The 25,160-nt window shown below is 46.0% G+C and overlaps 1 protein-coding gene across 1 annotated transcript in view; it reads left to right on the forward strand.

Annotated features, from left to right (window-relative positions):
• The window catches only part of lrp5 (low density lipoprotein receptor-related protein 5), a 49,172-nt gene that overhangs the window by 19,731 nt on the left and 4,281 nt on the right, over positions 1-25,160 (forward strand). The window contains exons 8-24 of the mRNA XM_034534912.1: positions 1,981-2,069; positions 2,167-2,385; positions 2,761-2,849; positions 3,399-3,570; positions 15,254-15,470; positions 15,570-15,723; positions 16,670-16,805; positions 17,307-17,551; positions 18,889-19,073; positions 20,017-20,165; positions 20,337-20,514; positions 21,903-22,099; positions 22,703-22,908; positions 22,996-23,186; positions 23,716-23,925; positions 24,007-24,132; positions 24,597-24,833. Coding sequence (XP_034390803.1) covers positions 1,981-2,069; positions 2,167-2,385; positions 2,761-2,849; positions 3,399-3,570; positions 15,254-15,470; positions 15,570-15,723; positions 16,670-16,805; positions 17,307-17,551; positions 18,889-19,073; positions 20,017-20,165; positions 20,337-20,514; positions 21,903-22,099; positions 22,703-22,908; positions 22,996-23,186; positions 23,716-23,925; positions 24,007-24,132; positions 24,597-24,833 — 3,000 coding nt within the window. The remainder of the gene's footprint in view (positions 1-1,980; positions 2,070-2,166; positions 2,386-2,760; positions 2,850-3,398; positions 3,571-15,253; positions 15,471-15,569; positions 15,724-16,669; positions 16,806-17,306; positions 17,552-18,888; positions 19,074-20,016; positions 20,166-20,336; positions 20,515-21,902; positions 22,100-22,702; positions 22,909-22,995; positions 23,187-23,715; positions 23,926-24,006; positions 24,133-24,596; positions 24,834-25,160) is intronic.

Here is a 25,160-nt window from a genome sequence, read left to right on the forward strand (position 1 = left end):
CGCCATAGTTTCTTTCACAGGAAGAAAAGTTATTGGGATTTTGATATAAAATACAAAGACATTTTTTGTCTGCAAATTTTGCACAATATGATCTCCGGTCATAAGACGTGACCTAGAAGGGTTCAAAATTAACTTTTCATTTCAATATTCAAATATTTAAAAACAATTTTGAGTACTTACCTTTTCTCCACTATCTTTCAGCAGGAGGTGTTGTACTTTCCATATTTCTTTCACAGCTGTAGTTACGACAAACTTGTCATATCAAGCTTGTCCAACACATGATAATTTCATAAAATATTCTAAATTGTTAAATATGAAACCACATATCAGATCTCTGAGTTGTTCCAACAAACAGACATTTTTCCCCCAGAACCTCTCACATTGTTTGAGGCCCACAGACATCCAATTGTCCTACATTTAACATCAATATAGAAGCAAAGATTCGAGAAAAGACCTTTGTTTAGTTTGGAAACGGATTGTTATTGGACCGTGGGGTTTGGCTCTCATCCAGATACCACGTACTCAGACTTGGGTCTGCTTGGCCGGTGCCGTGGCATCTATACTTTAATGACACAAGCTTTGGAGAAGTGAACAATCTTTCTCCAACGGGAGGAAACAATGTCTGCTGTTTGTCAAGTTCACAACGATACTGACTGCACAGCAGAGGAGTCTTAGATGTGCAGAATCCAGTGGAAACTAGCTAACTGGTAGCAGTAAGAGTAACATGCGGCTCACGCTTTGATGAGTCAGTATTAACAATCTGATAATGTCTCGCGTACTAATATTTCAGTCACGGGACATTTTACTGCACAACCACTGCTTTTACGGCTGGCACTAAGTACATTTAGCTTAACATACTGCTGCTTGTAGGGGAGTATTTGTAACTTTATTAAGTGTTTGTGTGTTCATGCCACTTGCATAAATATTTGCATTGGACCATTTCGATCATGTGGTATTTGTGTTGGTTCCGAAAGGTAGATTCTCTTGGAATTTTCCTAAAAAGCCAAACTCAGACCATTTTTCTAAACCCACAAGGGGAATTACAGCTCATCTGATCCAAGACCCTATTATATCTTTCCAAGCTGTGAAGGTTTTTCCCTGGAGTATCTATTGCTCCTTGTAAGGTGGGGCCAGTAATTGTACAACATAACCTTTCTGAGGCTGATGCAATTTGGTTGTTGTTGAAATGGTGTCAGAGAGCTGTGGTCTGTGGTGGTGGTGTGTGGATTGCATTGTAACTGTAACGCTGTTCATCTGGTCACATGACATCTAGTGTTCTGTCCATCCGGGGAGAGGGATCCTCCTCTGTTGCTCTCCTGAAGGGTCCTTTTTTTGGGAGTTGTTCCTGATCCGATGTGAGGTCAAAGGTCAGGGATGTCGTATGTGTACAGATTGTAAAGCCCATTGAATTGCATCACAAGGCGCAGTATACTGTATGCACAGTCATTTGAGCATCAATGGGTATTTCAGCCTCACACTGAGAGAACCTTTGTTATCCTCAGTGTTATCTTGGCTTGTACTTGAAGACTACTTTGTAACATGAATTAAAAAGTGTGGAGTTTGAAAGATATGGTCATTTGCCAGGCCGGGGCGGCCTCTACGTTGTCTTAGGGACTAAAAATCGGGATATCTCAGCTTTTGTCACCGTTATACTTGATGACTAAAAATTTGAATTTTAGCTATCTAGAAATCTTCTTGGATTTGGGAAAGAGATTTACATTTACAAATATGTTTAGACTTTCAGCGCCAGGCGCCACCGCTCATCGATGTCATGGTTGGCCAGGCTGCCAATCGAATCAAGCAAGAGGCTTGTTTTACTACCTCAGGCTTCCTAATTTTGATGCCGGTAGATGTGCTTGGGCAAGTTAGTTAGTTAGCTGTTGGGCTGTGAGGAGTGTGTGAGAGGGATTTCATATCTCATATCTGTCACAAACCCTCCTGTGACCCTTATTAATTAACGTCATTTGTCTGGTCGTTTAGGAGCAGAACAGGTTTTGCTCCTGGCTCGACGGACTGACCTGAGGAGAATCTCATTGGACCTGCCAGACTTCACCGACATAATACTCCAGGTAAACCCCCCCACAGACACACACATACATACACAAAGAAGACGTATCGGTCCTGTCTCACCCTCACATCTTTGTCATTGTTCCTCTGCTCATGCAGGTTGATGACATTCGCCACGCCATCGCGATAGACTACGACCCGGTTGAGGGTTACGTCTATTGGACGGACGATGAGGTTCGGGCCATCCGGCGATCCCACATCGATGGCAGCAATGCCGTGATGCTGGTTACCACGGAGATCAACCACCCAGATGGTATAGCTGTGGACTGGGTTGCCAGAAATCTGTACTGGACCGACACTGGCACTGACCGGATTGAGGTACATCGTTACATTAGAGCTCTACTACCAACTACTTGGAATACCTCATATCATTTTTATTTTTTATTCTTTAAATGAATATCTACAACACGGTCTGCTGTTGTGGTGTACTTTAATATTGTTTGATAAATGGGAATGCAGTCCTCACTGTCTGTAGAATATGGTGAGTAGGCCAGGACATCTCTGCAAAACTAGATTTAATTCACAAAAAAAGATTTGCCATAAATCATTTTGGTAATCTTGAGAAACCAGCAAGACCATGCTAGATTTAAAAAACAGAAAAAGACCAGAATTGAACAAACAGGTCCGATGGTTATGAAGAATCTTTAAGGCAAGTATGTTTGTATTTTAATATTTTATCATGTGGTAATCCAGGTCACCAGGCTGAATGGAACCTCCCGGAAGATTTTGATTTCTGAGAACCTGGATGAACCCAGAGCCATCGTCCTGGACCCCATTAATGGGTAGGTGTTGGTGTGTGTATGTGTGTGTGTGGAGAAATATTCATCACTGAATTAGCGGCTATTCTTCAATAAAAACAAGTCTCCTAATACTGCAGTGCAAGATGCTAACTTGCTTTCATTTTGACCACAACATGTATCTGATCACCACCCGATCAGACGGGTCACATTGAAGCGTGGACACACACATGCCGACACAGCTCGGTCCAAGTTGAGGCAAGTGTAACAGCGGCCTGAGATGTTCACTTTGGGAAATAAATTAAACACCAAGAAACTATTAAGAACTCCAAAAGGTTGTATATTTTAGACACTGGCTATAGCCCTGCATTAGAGAAAGAAAATGCCTGGCAACAACAACGACAACAACAAAAACATTTTGATCTCATTCATCAAAAAACATGACCCAAAGTTGAGAGAAATCCAGAAATAAAGCTGTTGGTGGAAATGCACATCGTCTCCATGAGAAATGTATGAACTAATCTACACAAGACATGTTTTTAAAATGACTGGAAGTAAGCTCCATCTTGTCTAATTGCCTCTGCCTCTTTGCAGCTTCATGTACTGGACCGACTGGGGCGAGCATCCCAAGATCGAGCGGGCCAACCTGGATGGAACGGAGCGGTTGGTTCTGCTCAACAGCTCCCTTGGGTGGCCCAATGGATTGGCGATCGATTACGCGGCAGGAAAGCTATACTGGGGGGACGCCAAGACCGACAAGATAGAGGTACGTCCACCGGCAGTCCTTTTTCAATGTCTATGTATGTTTCACCAGCTCCTTCTCAGCCGGCGGGCCGGGAGGGCACGTGGGTAATCAGAGGTGGAATGAGGATACATTGGATGTGTGCGTGCATGTGTGTTTTCCTGGTGACCCGATGGAATGTGGAGTTATGCAATAGCTGGACACCCTTGCGCACTATTGGGTAAGATTGTTGTCATCTGGCCCGGTCTCTACTGGTCCGTTGTGATCCGGCCTGTCTGGTCTGGTCTGGTGTGGTCTAGTCGGACCTGTCGTACATTTTGCCCGCCGACGGATGCTCAAGTGTCAAGTTGCTGAATATTGAACTTGATCTTTAGGTTTATTAAGTAACGCTATTTCTGTGACTCCTGCCTGGCGAGTGACTGTAAGGGGGAGCATGTTAAGAAACGGCTGCATCGTACCAGCTGTCATCTGGTCACTTAGTCGGTCAAGCAGGTCAATGTGCTGCATGTAAAACGGTTCACCGACTTTCCAGTCTTCAGATTATCTGTAGAAAAGAGCTGGAACCCTGTCCGTGGTGCACTATGACTGAATAACTCAACCGGGACCCGGAAGGACGCTTTTCGTTCTCTGACTGTGTGGAAATGAGATGTTGTCGCATCGCAGTCTGAATAAAGGCATGTAGACGTAACGCAGGTCTGATGGAGAGTGGGACAGCTGCTCTGCAGGTGCAGGAGGGTGGCATATGTTTCTGGTATGTGAACGTGAGGTGCATTAAGGAGAAGACCACTTGGTCAGCTTGAAAAATATATACTTATATATTATAGTACCTACATATTTCTCTGTCTGTAGATATGTGTCTATATTGTTTCTCATTAGTACAGTCACATTACAGATCTGGAGCCCAGGAGGAGGATGAAGGAGGCCGGGGGGGGCGAGGGGAGTTGTTGTTCTGGCTGCCCTTCCCCCCTCTCCCCAACACCTCTCTAGTTCCTTTAAAGCAGGTGTCCTCCATTCATTCTGTCAATATCACAAAGTGTCTCTTGTTTGAGACATGACAATAACCAGAAGTCCCTCTCCTGCTCTTTTCTTCCCTCTGTTTTTTGTGGGGGTTTTCTTCCACTTTCAGCTTGTTACTACTCTTTGATCAGTATTGCATTCTCTTTCTATTTCTGTCTCTGTTCTTTGTCTGTTCAGCGTTGTCGCCTATTTGTGATTTGGTGGTTGTTGTGGCGCCCGCAGATTTAGACGAGTTTAACATGTTTTCATAGCAGCGGAGAGGAGAAGGCCGAACGCCGGTGCAAAATAGTGAATGCCTGAGCTTTCTGGCTGAATGCTCCCCAATTGAAAAGAGGTGGCTGCTCTCTCTCTCTCTCTCTCTCTCTCTCTCTCTCTCTCTCTCTCTCTGGCTGAAAGGACCCACCTCAAAGGGCTTTTTTTTCACATTTCAGCCTTGTTTTTATCTCGTTGAAAAGAAATTGCTGGGTGTGAAGACATTTCTATGCCTGCGTCTCTCTATCTGTGTGTGTGTGTGTAGTCTGATTTTGTTCCGTGTTTGTTGTTATACACATGTATGACGGCTCAGAAAGCCCCACCGTAGGATTTTAAGCCATGTGCGCTACATTTACACCTCCGTCACTCACTGTACACTCACCAGAAATTGAGCTATGCTGTAACTCACTGTTGGCTCCATTATTTGTCATTTCCAGTAAATATCAGCACATAAAATGTATGTTTAAAAAGTACAAACGGTGGAAGGTGGCAACTACTACTCACCCATCTTTTCAATGCCGCCGCCTCCAGTCGTTTACGTGACATAAGGCTTGCTGTCGGGACGCCATGTTCCTGTCACTGTTGTAGAATTATTGCTCGTGCAGCTTCCCCTGACGCTACGTTTCATTTCATAATCCAGGCGACGAGGCAGTGCTGCTCTCCCCCGTGATCGATTATTAATGTTATATTTGTGAACGTGGTTAACAATGTGCTATGAAACGTTTACAAGCAACAGGGTTTAAATCCTTAGCTTATCCTGCATCAGGTGGTGGAGCACACGCGCATTCTGACCACTTGGCTTGAACTCGATGTGTGTATTTTGTGTTTTGTGTTACACTTTGTGTGCTTTTGATGGTCCTCAAATGTGACTTTTCATTCATTCTTTTCTTGGTCTTACGTAGTCAATTGAACATGTTTAGGTTTTTGAGTTGCCTGCTGGCATGAATATATCTTTAACATATCATATTATTATTTACTGTATGAGGCGTGTGCGTGCTCGAAGCGAGTCTGCCAAACAGCGCCCAGCATTTTACCTTTTGAAAGGAAGAAGAGAGAGAATGATAAATGAGCCAGACTGAAGACTTTGTCCAAGAACACTGGAGGAATGCTCCCCCCCTTTCTCCCTCTATGTTTTCAAGCCCTTTTAAAAAAAAGAAATCTGACTCCCCCTCTAGAACCTCCCACCCCTCCCCCTCCTCTGTGGAAAAAAAAATCCTCTGAAGTTACCCCCCCCCCCCCTCCTTCTAAAAAGGAGTGTGTGTGCGCGCATGAATGTGTTTGAGAGTGTTAACTGCTTTGACTGATGTGTTGCTTTCACTGCACACACACACAATCACACACACACACGCACACACAAAACGGCTGCTTTGTTGTGATTATGCAGATTGACCGTGTGTAGCGCCTTTCAATCACACCGCTAGGCCAGATGGTAACTGCTTGTGTGTGTGTGTGTGTGTGTGTGTGTGAGGTGGAGCTCAGGGAGGTGTGTATGGTGGAATTCCCCCTGCTTAAGGCCCTGCACCTTGATCCAATAGTCTTCTTGCCTGTGTCTTGTTTCTGTAACCGTCCAGTTGAACGTCTCTACAACACTAACTTAGACGTACCAACCAGCTACATTTAGTATGGTCATTAAGTATCATTGAGGCACATGTAATTGTTATCAATTTATGGTGTTTCCACTTTTGCCCACTGCATTTCAGAGGGGACTATTGTATTTTGTTCTATATATATGTACAGTGTTTTTTGAAACTACAATAGTAGAATGCACTTCCACATGAATGCATCGATAACAGCAATCAATTCATAAACTTTCCATATTGGTACTTTGTTCCATTTTTCTGTTAATACGATTTGGAACGCAGACAAAACACATTAAAAAAAAGATCTTCCCCGATTTAAAAACACATATACAGCATAACCAAACACACTGCGCATAATGAAAACAACCCAATACAGAACCGGACTTCAAGTCATACTTTTTCTTTTTGTCTGGTAAGATAATCGTGGACAATCTACCTTTTTATATTTGTACTTACATTTTCTAGTTTTTGCATTTCCCTTTTTGCAGTAAAATAATGTATAATAAAAAAAATGTATTGTCCCCCTGATATTCTACATGCTATATTCTGCTATACGCCGCATTCTATTTCAATATAAAACATTAACAGTATAATCTGATTTAATCAGAAGTTCTTAACAAGGCAGACTTGACAACATATTTAAACAAAGTTATTACTAGCATTTGTACAACGTAACTTTTATGATAATTTATAACTTCAGGTTTTCACAACACATCTCGGTGCTGACAGGTATTAAGGAATGATGCTCCAACGTCAACGAGATCCCTCCAACAAATAAAGAAAAACCAGGCAGACGGGCTCCACAAATAGTAGCTCTTAAAGTTGGGATTCAACTCAAAGCTCGAGATTAAAAGTGTCATGTGCTGAAGAAAAAGAAGCCATGAGCCAACGAATTTCCTCCCAGCGCCAACACATTCAAGAGCCAAAACGTTGCACACGAAGCAGGCGCCCCGCGGCCTCGACATCACAGAGGAAGAGTTCCAGGGCCTCGCGGTTCAGAACAGATCCTGGAGCTTTCGGGCACGCTTCGGGTAGAGAAAAGCTCATTTCTTCAGCAGCAGCTCCTGATCACTCAGGGTGGGAACGAGCTCCGCGACCCGGTGGACGCACTCCCAAGTTCTGCTCCAGCTGAAGGACAACGAGCCCCTGGTCAATGCAGAGAAGCCGGACGGTAGCCAGGGAGGCCGACGTTATCTCACCTTTCTGGATGGTTGTCTCGTCAAAGAGTCCACAAAACTCCCCCTATTTAATCCTAGAAAACAACCAATATGTGAAGAGCGGTGGCGTACAACAGCAGTTGCATGCAACAACTTTTGCGACATATTGAGATGTTGAAAAAATATCATCCGCTGATTTACACAATGCTAGTCCATGGGAAATGGTCTTTTTGGGCCCAATGGCCTCATGTAACGGACCTGGCTGTTGTAATTATTCGTCAAGTACACAACCCAGACCTGGGAGGCTGGCTCCCCAGCATAAGACAACTTGGTTTGGGTTGAAGATCCTGGGTTCCATAACACGACTAAGAACCAAAGAACACATACAAGCGAGGGAAAGGAGAGAAAATGGACTTGTGCAAACAGGCCAGCAATGACTCTTGATCTCAATCCCATTGAAAATCCTTGGCGAGATCTGAAATCTGCCACTGGGGAAAGGAATCCTTCAAACCTTCAAGAGCTGGAACAATTGGCAAAGGAAAAGTGAAAATATTTGACAGGTGCAAGGAGCTTCATTTTTTATTGGCCATGTCACATTTTCCATTTTTCTTTGAAATCACCACATGCAGGCTGAAAAATAATGTTTTCACTTTGGACATCCTACTAAAATATTCTATATATCGTACACATGTGGTGCATTTAATTTGACCTCTGACGATATTGTACAGGTTATGCAAAGAATGTATGGCATGCCAATAACGGTCACGAGAGACATTTGGGGTTCAGTGCCTTGCTCAAGGACACATCGACATGTGTTAGCGGAGCCGGGGTTCGGACCACCGATCCTCTGATTGAAGGACGGCCCTGCTCACCACTGAGCCACAGTCGACATAGATGTTGACTTTTCCCTTTCATTGCATGTCTTGAAACAAAGACCTGTGCTTTGGTTGGCTGCCTGGCAAACGCCGCATAGCTGAATGGATCAATTAGATAAAAGATTGGAACGCAGTTCTGTGTGGACATCGGCCTCCGGGTCGCTCGGTGCTGTCCTGGTGCTTTATCCCCCCGGAGGGCCGTGAAAGGCGATTTGAGGGGGCTTTGTGAAGCGACGGGGCTTCTCTTTAAAACACTGGCAGCGATAATAATGGAGGCACACACACACACACACACACACACACACACACACACACACACACCAGCTCCAACTCCCCTGACAGGCAGCAAGCAAACCTAGTTGTCTGTTCACTGGTTTGTTGAACCTCCTGGAGATGATTGATGGATGTCTGAATATACCCTGCTATACTTAGCTATAGTTCACTCTATTGGTATGTGTTTGGATCGAATATGACATTGTGAGTTCATACCATGTGTGTATTATTGTAATTTAATATGATGCTCATTCCAGTCGTGGTTTTTGGAGGTTTTCGGGGCCCTGAACCGGTTCCTTTCTGGTGTCCGGTGTTTAGAAAAAAACATGTACGGTAGTCAGCGATAAAAACGCACGTCAAGAAAGTGGCAGTTTGTCACAGATTTAGTTTGACCAGCACAAGCTAATTGAGTTACTATGCACACATGTAACACTATCGTATTTTATGCACATAAAATCCATCTGACATAATATCAAAATACCATGAAAACATTAAAAGCCACATGAATACTGGCCATGTTTTGTATTGGAGTGATGAATAACTTCATAATGTATAGAGCAACACACCAATGTCAAGCCCAGTAACTATCAACCTGCAAGTTTGGAGGTTTTTCATTTATCCCGATTGTGACGTGACGACTGATTGCTGCTCCGACACGGGCCCATAAATCCTGGTTAGAGGAATAGAAGAAACACCTGCTGTTGCTCAGTTTCCACGGCATCCTCCCCGCTTCTTCCTTCCTGTTTGCCTCTTGTTACCAACAGTGACAGTAGCTTCATGTCTCATTTCCTCTGGGAGCCTCTGGCCCACATTTGTGTGTGTGTGTGTGTGTGTTGTGGCCAATCCCAGGTCTCGTATTAGGATGGTAATATTGTGGTCTGATGTAAGCGCTGTTGTGGTGAGCATGCAATAGCGGCTGCTAGCCCACAGATGTGTGTGTCCCGTGTGGACCAGACGCACGATAGAGGTCGAGTCAACTCGTTTTCTATGCTTAAAGCGGTCATTTTCATGTACTGCCCATTCTGACATTCTGATCACTGTTTTTTCCCCACTTTTATTTATATCATTATGACTTTAATCGTCAAAGTAAAACAAAAATAAGTATAAAGTGAAGTCATCTTAAAGCTAGCACTAGGAACTTTCAACTGTCGATTCTGGCGGTCCCTGTGGACGAAAGCGGTAGCGTTTACCGAGCACTAGAGTCCCTTTCAGAAAAGCTCTGGTTTTACTGCAGCAGGGGCCTTGCAGTCCGCCCCGCTCGGTCCTGGTTCTCCAATGAGCTCTGAGGGTGCTCCCCTTGTCTTACCTGGACACCAGATGACATGGTGTTGAAGGAGCAACTCTGATGCATGCTCAGTCTTTCCATACCCCTCACTGTATGAGACTGCTATTTATATATCAGGTGGTTGGAGGGGGGTGGGGTGTATAGGGACAGTTGGTGGGTGTGAACGAGACAGTCTTGTAAGTCAGGGGGGAGGGGGGGTCTCAGGGCATCTCATTGATTTTGATCAGATTTTCTGGCTGGTTTTCTCAGGAAAAACAAAAAAATATATAAATAGCCCCTTATATAGAATGGGACCAGGATCAATACATAGTTTAACCATGTGACTATACATCTCCTTCACTAAATCATTTAATCTTTAGCTGCTCTTCATCGAGGAGATGACACAACATCAAGTGGTATGTTCGACAGGACAGGAACGTCTTGGAATTTAGGAACTTTGGTGTTATTAGCATTTAAATGTTAGCAATAGTTTACTGGTTGGCCAAAAAGCACACTGGACCTCAGTGGTGGCTGTTATGATCAACCAGGGTTTCTTCTTGAGGGAATAATCCGTCAGACATTACTCTCCGGTTGCACATTCCTGAGAAATTCCTCCATTATTAAACACCCACACACATGAGTAAACACTCCCAGGGTGTCTTTACGTTCTCTGTTTGCTTGTGTAGGAAACCGATAGCAGCGCTGTGTGTTTATGGGTGTGTGTCGTGAGTGTGTGTGTTCTCACCACGGACCAGCACAGTTCAGGTTTCAGGTCTGGTAACCGATACGATACCAGTTTGATTTCTATTTGATCAACTAACGTGTTTTCATTTGCTCCATTGATGACATTTCACACATTTAAATGAAAACTAACTGGATGGTTAGTTTTCATAGCCAGGTGTAACACACACTGCATGTAATAGAAGCGTCACACCAACGCTGTGGCAGTGCAAACAGGAACTGCTACTAGAACCCGGACACACAACATGTTTGTTGCTGGAGCGATGGCAGGAAATTAATAGGCATACATTTTAGTGATGGGATAATCATTGGGATGGGCAGATGAACGGACGAATGGATAGATGGGGGGGAGTAGGTGGTTGGAAAGGAGGATAGATGTATGTGTGGACGGATGATAGATAGATGTACAAGTTATTGTCAGCAGGTTACCCACGCATCAAATGGGAGCTGTACATATACATATCAACACTAGATACATATAAGAATACACAATATAAAGAATAGATTATAATACTCTTTGAATACACCAGTTGACTACAACTACAAAATCAAATATTTAGGAAAACAAATGACTATATTACACAAGTGTGCACATTTGTAGCAGACTATAAATATGTGCAAATGTACCATGTCCAGGTCAATGAAGGGAATGTCCATGTTTACAAAAGTAATTCAGAAAAACATAAAAAGCATTGTCTGGTTTGCTGCTATCCATCATTGTAATATCATGTTTTGGACCGTCAATGTTTTCATTTCCATCTTACTGTCCCACATTTTAAGGACCAACACATCTAAAAGAAGAGTCGACGCACACGAAGCATGAAAACGGTCTTTAGTGCGTCGGTTGTCTGTAAAGCCTCTCGGAGCTCGACATGAGGTGGTTTCCCCGCTGAAGTCAGGTGGGAATGGAAAAAGCAGTGAATGAGCCGAGCTGAGCGTGTGGACGCACACAGCGAGCAGTCAAAGGACTTTTCTGTGATGGACTCCATTCATCTGCCGTGTTTCATGATGTCCATCAGAGGACAGCGTATGTGAACTGTCCCGCGACGGTCTTGACTTCTCCCTGCGTGTCCGATGAGACCTTTGTTACTTTTCTGTTTGCTCGCCTTTTTGTTCTTTTTCTTCTTCTTTTTCTGCCCCCGTGTCCATCGAGAAATGAGACGTTCTCACACCCAAAATGAGAAAAAAGACTGTGAGAGAAAGGAAGAAAAGAAAATCACACTCCCAGTGCATAATTCTTCGTGGAAAAAAAACAGCCAGCAAAGAGGGAGGAGAGGGCAGAGAAAGGGAGTCCCTCTGCCATCTTTTCACTGGGATGGCCATGTCTAATTGTGTCACGGTGATAAATGAATGAGGGGTCAGGAACCTCCCTGGGATCAGAGGCCCATCAAAGTGAATGGTTTATTTTTATTTTTTCCTCCTGTTTGCTCACCCCCTGAATGGATATTTAAATGAGTGTTGGGTCAACAGATAGCTGGAAACGGCGCTCCACATCACAGCAACAGCGCTAATTCTTATTCTGCTCTCTTCACGGTCTGAATGTTATCTTCACGGATTCACAGCAGAGTTTATACTCAAAGACCAAATTACATTTAAAAGCCATGGCATATTGGAGCAAAACATTCTACTTCCTTTTTGCTTTCTGTCTCCAACGCTGTGACGAACAATGTGAAGACTTTTAAAATGAAGACGACATTGGAACTGTCGAGTCTGAAAGGTCTCCGGATATTTAGTTTGTCAAAGATAGGAGAGCGATGTTCAAGATCAAGCCTGACGTTGATCTCAGTTGATGAAACACTGCTGTCCGACCGCGGCATCCCCAGCTAACCCCCAGTCTGCTGCTCGTTCTCAAACGGTGATTGATGGTGATCTCAACAAAAGACGTGTGTCATGAACCCAACAAGATGTTTTACCTGCGACACACAGCACCAAACTCATTTTCTATGTTACTTATCCGTCTGTCGTGCACAGCGTCACAAACAGTTCGGCAGAATTCCTTTTCCCACTTGTGAAATCTCTGGCATGGCGCACACACACACGAACACACACACACACACACACTGTGGCGCGGGCTGCAGATGACTGTAGTGCTTCTAAAATAAAAGCGTGTGTCTATTTCAGTCAATGGCGGTCCTGTAATAGCACGGGGCGGTGAGGAGGAGGGCCGGACACCAGTTCTAATTGCAGCCTTGTCAATTGCAGCTCTCACTTTCGGCTCGTACACACACACACACACACACACACACACACACACACACACACACACACACACACACACACACACACACACACACACACACACACACACAGCGGGGGATTTGCTGGCTGGGGCGGCTGTATCAGTTTTCACCGGCCTAGTAATAGATGCCTTGTGACTGATATGTGCACACACACACACACACACACACACACACACACACACACACGCACGTAAACATACTCAGAACAGCGAGACGGGTTGTGAGGAATTGTGGGTTTCACATTTGTGTGTGTAATTAGCAACAACATTTCTGGTGGACAAAATGTTCCAATCTGTTATTGACAATAGTTTCCATTCACATACATTTTGTATGCACAATTTTGATGAAACTTGGGGGGGGTTTGCGCCCACTTTGTTGAAAAAGAGTCTGCTTCATAAATGAATTTAACTCACACGTTCCTACTTCCAGATATATATTTATATTGTCTTTGAAACATGGCCATTCCTAGCTGACATATTTGGTTTCTAGTTCACAGCCTCTCCTTCTTCTGCTCTAGTTGCTGGCGGATGACAGCCATGTGTAGCCTACAGCGCCAACTACTGACCAAACTACCCTGTGACGAGTCTACATGTCCAAACCAGTCGTTATGGAACACGCATAATGCTTAGTTTTTGGAACTGTGTCTCAGAGCAGCTTTCCTCCCGTCCTGGTTTCATTCTGCATTCTCATCTGAGTTTCTTTCAAAGCTACTACGAGGAAATGTCATTTGATGTCCCTGTGGACGAAAGGTGGTGTGGTTCGAGCACCAGAGCCCCTTTAGGAAAACTCTCATTGTACAGCAGCTGGTTCTGGTTCTCCCGTGCCTCCCTTTCCTCCAGCCGGGCCCAGCAAAGCGTCCTGGGGCTCCGGCTGCGCGGTGTTTGTGTTGGCTCCCAGCGGGGGAGCAGAGAAGCAGAGGAGAAGCTCTACTTGTGGTCAGAGGAGCTGGGAGGTGAAGCCGTATCTGGGTCTGTCGGCAGTGGACTGGTCTCTGCTGGAGGCCCCTCTAGAGTCCGAGCTGAAGGAGTTTCTGGTGAACCTGCATGATGTCATCTGAATTAACCAGAATCCAAGCGACTGGCACCGATGACGAGCTTTAAGAATCTTATTTACTGATGTCGGTCATACAGAGGATCAGGATCAAATTGAGACATTTTTATAAGCACTTAGAAGTTCCTCACTGTCACTGTCACAAAGTACACCTGGAGATAAGACACGGAGTTCTCCTTCTCTTCCTGTTCAGATCTGATGGGTGATGGGTGATGGTTGATGGGTTTATGACCAGCACTGAATAGGGCCGCTGTAAGAAGCCTTGCGTGGGCTCCTCCTCGTGTTTCCACTGTATTTTTTGAACGCCACATAACTCCGTCATTCTTCTGGGCTGTGGGACAGGCCCCGATGAGGAGGTGTTGTTGGTTTCCTTACATGTGGGTGAGTCCAGTCCGCTCCGATGTGTGCACTGGGACGTCTTTGTTTTCCTCCAAGCGTGTGTCCAATAAGTCGTGTTGTCAAGGTGAAGTTGAAGTGGTTCTCCTCGTGTTCTTTAAGAACACCCAAGCGAACAGAGGAACATCTTCGCCGATTGGACGCCACGCTTGATTCACGTATTAATCACGTATTCACACAGCGTCAGCCTTTTGCTTATTATCATAATGATATTTTAATCGCGCGATCACAATGTCTGAATAACTCTGAATACTCCTGGACACAGTATTCGTTGCAGTGTGTTTTTTTCTTACTGTCCTAGTGTTCAGGCTGAATGTCCCCGGACTGTCCAATCACAAGGAGACATTCACGACAACCCGGTTGTTCTCAATTCGTATTGACGAAGGCCCGGGCCGCTTCTCTCTCCGTGTGCTTCTTGTGATCTATGTTCATGTCAAAGTGGGGAGAATTCCCCCTTTCCATTATTTTGTCCTGCTCTGTGGATGTTTCTGGACACATTTGGACACATTCCTGGGCACATTTCCGTTGTTTCACTTGTTTGGCCGTTGTTTCAACGGCCAAACAACACTCCCTCCATCCTGTTTCCTCCGGCTCTCCTCTTCCCTTTCCAACGCTTCTTAACCCAGCAACCTCCGTATCATATGTGCTCTATCATTCCCTGGATGGAAATGGACCCCCCTCCCCCTGGGAGGTCAACGGTCAGGGTCAGCTACGGAATAGCAACCAAGGACATTTAAGTAAAGTGGTCATGAGAAGAAGTGTTTCACTTTTACAAGTCAAATGTGACTATAATATTCCACAGTAACTTTGACCTTGACAAACTTTAGCCTTGGCAAAAGCTCTAAAAGTGTCTCGGTCTCAGGTGATCAACGTGGACGGCAGCAACAGGCAGACTCTGCTGGAGGACAAGCTGCCCCACATCTTCGGCTTCACCCTGCTGGGGGACTACATCTACTGGACGGACTGGCAGAGACGCAGCATCGAGAGGGTCCACAAAGCCACGGCCGTGCGAGAGATCATCATCGACCAGCTGCCGGATTTGATGGGGCTGAAGGCCACCAGAGTCACAGAGACGCACGGTAAGAGGCAACCGGGGGATTTACCTAACAGCCGTGAACCGAGAACGAGAGGAAAACCGATTGTGAAAATGAACGCTGAAGCTTTGGCTCCGCTCCCAGGTACTAACGGCTGCGCGGCGGATAACGGCGGATGCAGCCACCTGTGTTTCTGGTGCCGGCAGGCCGTCAGCTGTGCCTGTCCCATGGGGATGGAGCTGCTCTCAGACCTGCAGACCTGTGTGGTGCCGGAGGCCTTCCTGCTCTTCACCAACAGGTACGTCTGCCTGCAGTAGAGCTCCATGTTCTACTGTTTCCAGTACAGATGACACTCATTTTGCCACAAAACATCCCTTATTTGTATTCCGTTACACATCTCAATGTATCGCATCAATGTTTCCATGCTAACGTACATGGCTACTTTCCCATCAATGAACACAAGCAGTCAGATAAATCTGAACCCTGAACCTTTTTATTTAGAGAGTGCTATAAAAAAATGAAAATAAAAAGCTGCATCTTATCAAGACCAGTATCTGTGTGAGCCATCAGCAGTACAAAAGCAAAACATCAATCCTGCAGTGTGCTGTTATCTACAAAGATAAGGGTTTCACATAGCAGCCCTATCAGGGCACTTCCTGAATGTCTCTGGCCTCATACGCTGCATAAATGAGGCTTAGTTACTTTTCCGTAGCCTTAGTTCAAGCCACAGCATTATCCTGGCAGAGTTAAGAACACCAGGGTTGAATCTCAACCCGGTAGCCCTGGTCTAACGGGTGTTTGGACTTCTCTTGCTCATCTTGTACATGTTTATCTGTTGTCCGTCTCATGCACGTCTGAGATTCGTTCGTCTGGTCACTGTAATGGCGCAACAGCTCGAATGGAAGTCTATTTTCTTCTGTTGTAGGGACGTATCTATAGTGATTGTGTGTTGGGCCAAAACACGGGTGGCCTACACTCAATACTGTCCCTGAACACATCCTGTGTAGACACAGACAGACTCTGCTAACGTGCTCCTTTGCCGTGTTTCATGTCAAAGCTACACAAGTCAAAAGTATATTCACTGTTTTGTTTCATGTTCCTTTAACTCTTTCGTCTCATCCTCGACAGCCCTGCTCTTTTCATGACCCCCAACAGCAATAAATGTGCGTGAAAACGGCATGATTTGGTGTCGGAGAGGTCTTAACTCTCATTAAATTTGAGAAATGTAATGTTGTTTCTCTCAGGGACAACATCAGGAGCATTTCTCTGGGAACCAACAGCAACGACGTGCCCATTCCTCTGACAGGAGTTAAAGAGGCCTCCGCTCTCGACTTCGATGTGTCTGAAAGGAGAATATACTGGACAGACATACAGGCCAAGGTGGGTTGGAGGAATGCCCTGATGTCAAACACAAAGCATGAGATGGTATTCAAAGGTCCAGTGGGTAGGCTTTAGGGGGAGCTACTGGCAGAAATGTAATATAACATCAGTAAATATGTAGAGATGCCCTCCCTTTGGTGATTCTCTGACTAATCTGTCATTTTAGACGTCTACGACTTATTAGGTTTATTTGTCATGCTGAATGACTTATTTCTCAGAGAATTATGAACACATTTTTGGTAAACACAATATTTAAAGTGGTGCTTTTGTGGGATTCTTTGTGGAGAAAAGTGTTCCAGATCTGTTGATTAACTCATTGAGTCTAGTGTTTGTGGACTGTTGTGTCTTTGATCCGTTACATCTACAGCATGGGTATCAAAGAGCATCATAGTTGCCCCGCAGACATTAGGATTTTCAATCTGGGACATTGAATTTTTGTTGTTGCTTATTTAGGATTTCATGCCTTTGAACTGAACCCTCACTCCTTCCTCTTCCTCTCAGACGATCAGCAGAGCGTATATGAACGGCAGCTCTGTAGAACATGTCATAGAGTTCGGCCTGGACTACCCAGAAGGCATGGCCGTCGACTGGATGGGTCGCAACATATACTGGGCGGATACGGGCACCAACCGCATCGAGGTGGCCCGGCTGGACGGCCAGTACCGACAGGTTCTGGTCTGTAAGGACCTGGACAACCCGCGCTCGCTGGACAACCCCCGATCACTGGCGCTGGACCCGGCCAATGGGTAGGAATGGGAACTGACACATGTTGTGTTTTTTTGTTGTTGTTCCCTCAAATTCATTGTTGTCATGTCGAGCAATGCCAAGCTAGGCGGCGGCTGCGTCCCAAGATCTTTTAAAAAAATGGTAAAACACATATCGTGTGTCAAGGAGAAAGCAAGCACACCTTGAAGAAATATTTTCTTTCTCCCATAAAAAACGGTAAATAAAGTAAATTTTGTCGCAGGACTAACCGGAGCTCTACTATTTTACCTGCTTCACCCTCGCGGCCCTCGGACCCCGGTCTCATTACATTACATTACATTACATTACATTTCATGTCATTTAGCTGACGCTTTTATCCAAAGCGATTTACAATAAGTACATTAAACCATGAGTCCAAACTCAGAACAACAAGAATCAAGCAAGTACAATTTCTTCAATAAAGTTAAACTACAGAGTGTTATCAGTAAGAGACATTTAAGTGCTACTAAAGTGCTAAACAACAAAGTGCTATCGGTAAGGGACATTTAAGTGCTACTACAGCATTTAAGTGCTACCTATTCAAGGTATAGTCGAAAAAGATAGCCACATGTGAGCGACCCATTCAAAAACTGGTGGACATATTGGTTACATTTGCTAAATTATGCAAAAGAAATGGACATCCGGGTCATTTGGCTTCCCTCGCGTATCGTTAACCTCCAACACGGACGAGTGTAGTGAAGTACGCGTGTTCAGCACACAGCAGAACACCGTGAGACACCGGCAATGCACTGGAGGTCTGCTTCTCACAAAGGGTACGAGTTGGTGCCAATGACTTCATGTAGCGTGTCTCTCTCAGTGATGTCACAGTGTTGGTATGTAGGTACACTGTACACCCCCACCTCCCCCTTTAACTGCCAACCCAGAGAGGGATGATGCTAATAACCCTGTTTGGTATGATCGTGTTAGTCCTCGGCCAAACCTCCTCGAGACACTTTCATTTGCCTCTGTGTGTGTGTGTGTGTGTGTGTGTTTGATACCTGTGCCAGCGTGTCAAGTTCCCTAACACATGTCAATCACTCGGCGGAGTCTCGATGATGTAATTGGCACATGGATGTCAACCCACGCGCCTGCGGGGCATCTGATGTCATTTTATGTCCACATACTCATGCTTGCATGTTAATGAAGACGGGTTTGTCTCCTTTCATGGAAGTTAACAAAATACATGTTACAGAGTGGAAACAGGTTCTCGCTCTGGAATAGATGAGGCAATTAAATACTGGATCGGGGGGGAAATACAGATTTTAGGGAGGCGACTGCAAGCTTTTCAGAACTCCTTGTGCATCTTGTCCCGGGCTCAAGCGGCGATTTGTCTCCGCAGCTACATGTACTGGACGGAGTGGGTGGGTCGGCCTCGTATAGCCAGAGCCTACATGGATGGTAGCACCGTCACAACACTGGTGGACAAGGTGGGCCGGGCCAACGGACTGACCATCGACTACGTGGACCACCGGCTCTACTGGACGGACCTGGACACGTGCATGATCGAAAGCACCAACATGCAAGGTTTGGACTCACCGTGCACAGCAAAGGGAATGTTGCAGAACACCAATCTCCACTAATGAACTAAGTAAAGAGCTCAATTGGGCTACAAACAAACTCCCCACAGTCACATGACTTCACGTCCCCAGCACTAAGCTACAGGAGGACTAGTGTTCTAGTCGTCTCATTTAGCCTCTTTAGACTTTACTGACTTATTTTAACAGATGACAGACTCACTCCTGCAACACGGAAGATAACAAGTTTAGATAATAAATACACACACAGTGGTGGTGCTGCTGGCCCTTATGTCAATAACGTTATTGTCACTGCACACTTATAGCACACAATTTAATTTACATTAGAAATGAACACTGTGGCAGAATGTTTGATCTATGGGATCCTTTATGAACCTTAAATAATACATTGGATTGCATTCTAGTTGGGTTATGATGGGCAATCGTTTCAATAACAGTTATAAGAGTGTTGAACTTGCCAACCTCATCCACAAGCCTGACAGGATCACTCAGAAGTGGGCGTGGCTTAGCACGGATCGCCAATGTTAGCATCATCACAACCGGGTTGAATGGCTTGTTGAATGGGTTGTTTGAACCGCTTAATAGTTGCCGCCGTCCGTGTGTTCATTGGTGAAGGTTATTTACAACATCAGTCTCTGTATTTATTTGTGTATGGTATTTATTTAAAGCCTAATCTCTCAAACTAACAGTTGGATTCTCCCAACAAAAGAAATGGGAACATGTACTGATGCAGGAGACTTCATGACCTTTCCTCTAGTGCCCCCATCAGGCAATTGCTGTCATTTCAGTGAATCTCCTGATGGTGTCCACACGCCTGATCTCCATTCACCTCCATGCATACCTACAATGGCGGTGGAGGCTTTGCTTGACGCGAGCACGATGTCCCGGCGGTGGTCTTTGAGAGGATGACGATGTTGTCCTTTCTCCCGCAGGCCTTCAGAGGGAGATCATCGTCGACGACCTCCCCCACCCCTTCGGTCTGACCCAGTACCGGGACTTCATCTACTGGACAGATTTCAACCTGCGCAGCATCGAGCGGGCGGACAAACGCAGCGGACTCAACCGCACGGTGGTGCTGCAGGTATGGAACCTCTTGGATTTAGAGGTGCCAGCAAAGTGTGTTTGATTTATACTGTTATTGGGTGCCATGTGTTCCTGAAGAGATGGTTATGGCGTATACATTGGCTAAAATGATCAGTGGGTAACTTCAGAGACACTGAGCCTCACCGCCATGCTATCACTGTGTCCTCAGGGCCAGCTGGAGCTGATGCTGGACATCCTGGTGTTCCACTCCTCCCGCCAGGAGGGGACCAACGAGTGCTCCCACAACAATGGCAACTGCGGCCACCTTTGTCTGGCCACGCCCGCCGGCGCCCAGTGCCGCTGCGCCTCCCACTACACCCTGAACCCCGACGGACGAAACTGCAGCTGTAAGTACCGAGCTGCTGGGAGAGAACCACTCTGCTGCTGGGGGTCCAACATTTAAGTATTCTGACATTAGACACAGTGAGGTTGGAAGATCGCTGCACTTTTACTAACAAAGTGACTTCTGAAAGCTGCAAATAGGCTTGTTTATGTTCCCAACATATTTTGATATCTACGGTTGCAAAACATCAGCAGTGAAATGGGTGTAAACGTCAAAGGGTCCAAGGGTAATTTATTGTCGTTGTGCAACACAGTGTTGCACAACGACATGCAGTTGTAGCCAAAAGAATTCAACAAAACACAAACATTCATTCCTGTAGCGCTTTATTTATGTTGTATTTGCATCAGGAGGAATGTAAACAGCAGCACCAAAACAATTCAACATCAAGGAAACATTGTCCATCAACTTTGATTGTGTTTGAGCACCAAGTCCCATTGATGTAAACACGGCCTCCTCTCGGCCTACCGGAGTCCTGCGCTCTGTGCTGCCGTTGGCCCGTCCAGCGTAGCTGGATCCTGGACCACTATGGATCCAGGTCTCTGTGAGAACCTCCCACTGTTGGGTTTTGCCCTAAGTCTCATTTCATCCTTTTTTTCTTCCTGCGACCGATCATCAGACAGCCAGCAGCATGCTGGGTAGTGGGGTAGCCTCAGGTCCTATCTTCCATCCTGGCTCTCCTCCCTCTCCTTCAGCAGCATTTGGGTGGGGGGGTATCGCCTGAGGCACTCTATCCAATCCACACGCTTCCTTCTCCAATGCTCCAGTAATAAACACGAAACAACAACTAAATTAAAATGAAAAATGTTGCGTGCGAGTGGTTGCTTATTTTGCACGGCAGCCGCTGGATTGTTGCAATAACTCGGCACCGCGTGGAAACCCATCTAATCGGGCTGCAATGCGTTTGGCGTCCTGAGAGAAGCAGCCAGCTGGCCGAGGTAAACAGGTGAGCAGCCGCTCTGTCAGAACCGCACAGCATTTCCTCATTGAAAGCAACACCGAAGGCTTCTCTGGATGGCTTCGGTAAGCGTTTGATTGACAGACGTGTCATCCAATCACCAGCCAGCCTGCTTTTTTCCAAACAGTTTTTGATGATGGTTTCTAAGATAAACAAACCGTCTGTCCACTATCCTCCGTTGCCTCTTGTTCAACAGCCAGCACATGATGTGGCAATCTCTCCACACACACACACACACACACACACACACACACACACACACTGGACCATCATCCAGAGCGGTTCCAGCTGGTGTGTGTGTGTGTGTGTCTCAGTGTTGCGTGTTTTGACCCTGCGTGTTTGTATTTCACAACAGGCGTCACACAAACTTCAGCCTCCCGTGTGAACAGCGCCGTGTCTCCATTCTCGTGCTCATCCCTCTGCCTCTCTGTCTGCAGCTCCCTCTAGCTTCCTGCTCTTCAGCCAGAAGGCGAGCATCAGCCGGATGGTGCTGGGGGAGCAGAGCCCCGACATCATCCTGCCAATCCACGTGCTCAGGAACGTCCGAGCCGTCAGCTACGACCCGCTGGACCGGCTGGTCTACTGGCTGGACGGGCGTCAGAACATACGCAGGGCCAGAGACGACGGAGCCATGGTACGAAACTCATAAAGAAGTATTGAATGTGTTGACATCCAAGTTGTCAGTGAAGACAGGATGACATTAGTTGGAGTTGGTTGGGGCTCATGTGGACCGGTACATGTCTGACAGCCAGTGTGCATGGACAACTTCATGTGTTGCTGAGTTGATCTTGTTTTGGGCGTGAGACACCACCGTCCAGCTCCGTCTCTTTAGCAGCAGTCTGGGACCGGCTGTTTTGTTCCACACCAGAGTCTGATATTACTGTCCAAACTGACCCACCGCTTAATAACTCCACCAGGAGCCTTTGTATTATCTTTGATAACCGCCTTAACCTAAACCAGCATATTAGTTCTGCTGTCCAATCATGTTTTTCCAATTGGAATCCCCCTGTCAAAAATCAGGACATTTTTATCTGCCAAGATCTTCAAAACAGTAATTCTTGGCACTCCCACAACTAAACCTCCATAAATTCCAGCTGATACATAACCAGGCCCAACAGGAGGGAACACGTCCCGGTTTTAAAAGCCCTTCATGGGCTCCCAGTCCGGGAGCGGAGCAGGGGGGTTCAACTCCAGAGTACAAATGTAGAATTGAGTGCTTTGATGTGTTTGCCTCCAGTCGTCCATGATCGTGAGCAGCAGCGTTCAGCCGGTGGACAACCAGCTCCACGACCTGAGCCTGGACCCCTACAGCCGCCACATATACTGGACCTGTGAGACAACCAACACCATCAACGTCCAGAGGATGGACGGACACATCGTGGGCGTGGTCCTGAAGGACGACGACGACAAGCCGCGGGCCATCGTGGTCAATGCCGAGAAAGGGCGAGCTCCTTTTTATTACTGTGAACTTACTGAGGTTCTCTGCACACAGGGAGCAACGTCTCATATGCATGTGTCTGTGTTCTGCAGGTACATGTACTTCACCACAGTGCAGGAGCGCTCAGCTAAGATCGAGGGAGCCAGTCTGGACGGGACCGAGAGAGAGTCTCTGTTCACCACTGGTCTGATCAGACCAGTAGCTCTGGCTCTGGACAATAAACTGGGGAAACTGTTCTGGGTCGACGCCGACCTCAAACGCATCGAGAGCAGCGACCTGACGGGTGAGTTACCACGAACAGATACATTTAAAAAAGATATATATAACTAAGATATTGATTCATGCTCCTTTAACCAGTTTCAGGGTGTTTTTTACTCTGTATAAACAGAACAACCATGACTAGAAGTAGAGGGAACTCAAACATGTCTTTTGTGCACTATAACACCATTACTCATTATCATAACTCATCATAGAAACAATAAATACAAATGAAAGTTGAATTTATTTGACCAAACTGTTGCACAAAAGGGGGCTCTATATGCAACATATATTTAATTGTTTCCATGTTTACCTCCTTCGTTGGTCTCAGTCGAGTCAACTGAGGAGCACCCAATTTGTTCAGGATCTGGTTAATGCTAACTGTTTATTCAACAGTCTCATTTACAATTTCACAGGAAAGAAATAGCCAATTTAAAGAAACCTTTTTCCAAAAGATCAGTTGAACATATGATCTAATTTGTTTAGTTTTTTGACTGAATTGGTGGGCACATGCTATTTTCTTTCGTCTTATTTTTGCCACATCGTTCCACCAGGAGCCAATCGCATCGTCCTCCAGGACTCCAACATCCTCCAGCCGACGGGGCTGACGGTTCTGGGGGATCATCTGTACTGGATCGACCGGCAGCAGCAGATGATCGAGCGGGTGGACAAGCTGACCGGAGATGGACGCACGCGCATTCAGGGACGGATATCATACCTGACCTCCATCCACGCTGTGGAGGAGATGGACCCACAGGAGTTTGGTACGCACCGCCAGCATCCTCCAGTGTCCAATGCAACAGGCTTTGTTGGGCGCTGTGTAATGATTTGTTTCCTCTCTCCAGCATCCCACCCTTGTTCCCGTGACAACGGGGGCTGCTCCCACCTCTGCATCGCCAAGGGCGACGGCACACCGCGCTGCTCCTGTCCTGTGCACCTGGTGCTCCTGCAGGACCTGCTGCACTGTGGAGGTGAGCAACAGGATTGTTAGCATGCTAGCTAATATTTACATATGGCCCACGTGACTTCCTGTCCGCCCTGCTTTTGGCCGCATGACGGTAATCATATTGGTGTTTTAGATTCAGCCTTAGTTTTACTCCAGTTACTTTGTCCCATTTTAGTCGATATTATCCTTCATAGTTTTAGTCAAAGACAACTCAACACATTTCAGTCCAGTTTTAGTTTCAATTCAAATGTTTGCTCTCCTAATTTTGTCAGCTAACTTGTAATTTAGTCTTTGTGTCATCAGATTATATTGAACATGTGTCAGCCAAAACCAACTTAATTCTGATTTGATAGATTAGATTAGATTTTATCCACTCATGAGCAGTCAGGCTCATGTTTGGCCGGGTGACCCTGGCCCACGAGGTCACTCCCACCTCAGATGACCGTGGCCCTTCTCTCACCGCCTCTCCCTCTCGGGTCCGTTCCTCAGAGCCCCCCACCTGCTCCACGGAGCAGTTCACCTGCTCCACGGGGGAGATCGACTGCATCCCGATGGCCTGGCGGTGCGACGGCTTCCCCGAGTGCGACGACAGCAGCGACGAGGAGAACTGCCCCGTCTGCTCGGCCTTCCAGTTCCAGTGTGACAAAGGAGGCTGCATCGATGCCCAGCGGCGCTGCAACGGCGAACCGGACTGCACCGATCACTCCGACGAGCAGGACTGTGAAAGTAGGCTCAGTTAGCTTTGAGATGCCACGCTAATACACTAATATGCAAGAACTACATCTCAGAGCCGGTTCTTTTGAATACATTTCTGTTAAGTCCCCATGTATCACACACAGGGGATTGAGCCCACGGCCCGCCGATGAAAGGATTTATATATTTGCTTTATTATAGTTCTTCTCCAAAACATTCTGAAAAACAAACTATGTAATTTCATGATTCAAGGCTAGATATTGTATATTGTAGATAAGTGAGCTTTTTTTTAACCACAGATGTACTTACGTGTTTGATATTAGACCTTCAGCAGCCTTTTGACATTTAGACATGTGCCAG

Source organism: Cyclopterus lumpus, chromosome 6 (assembly GCF_009769545.1).
Source record: "Cyclopterus lumpus isolate fCycLum1 chromosome 6, fCycLum1.pri, whole genome shotgun sequence".
Classification (NCBI taxonomy): Eukaryota; Metazoa; Chordata; class Actinopteri; order Perciformes; family Cyclopteridae; genus Cyclopterus; species Cyclopterus lumpus.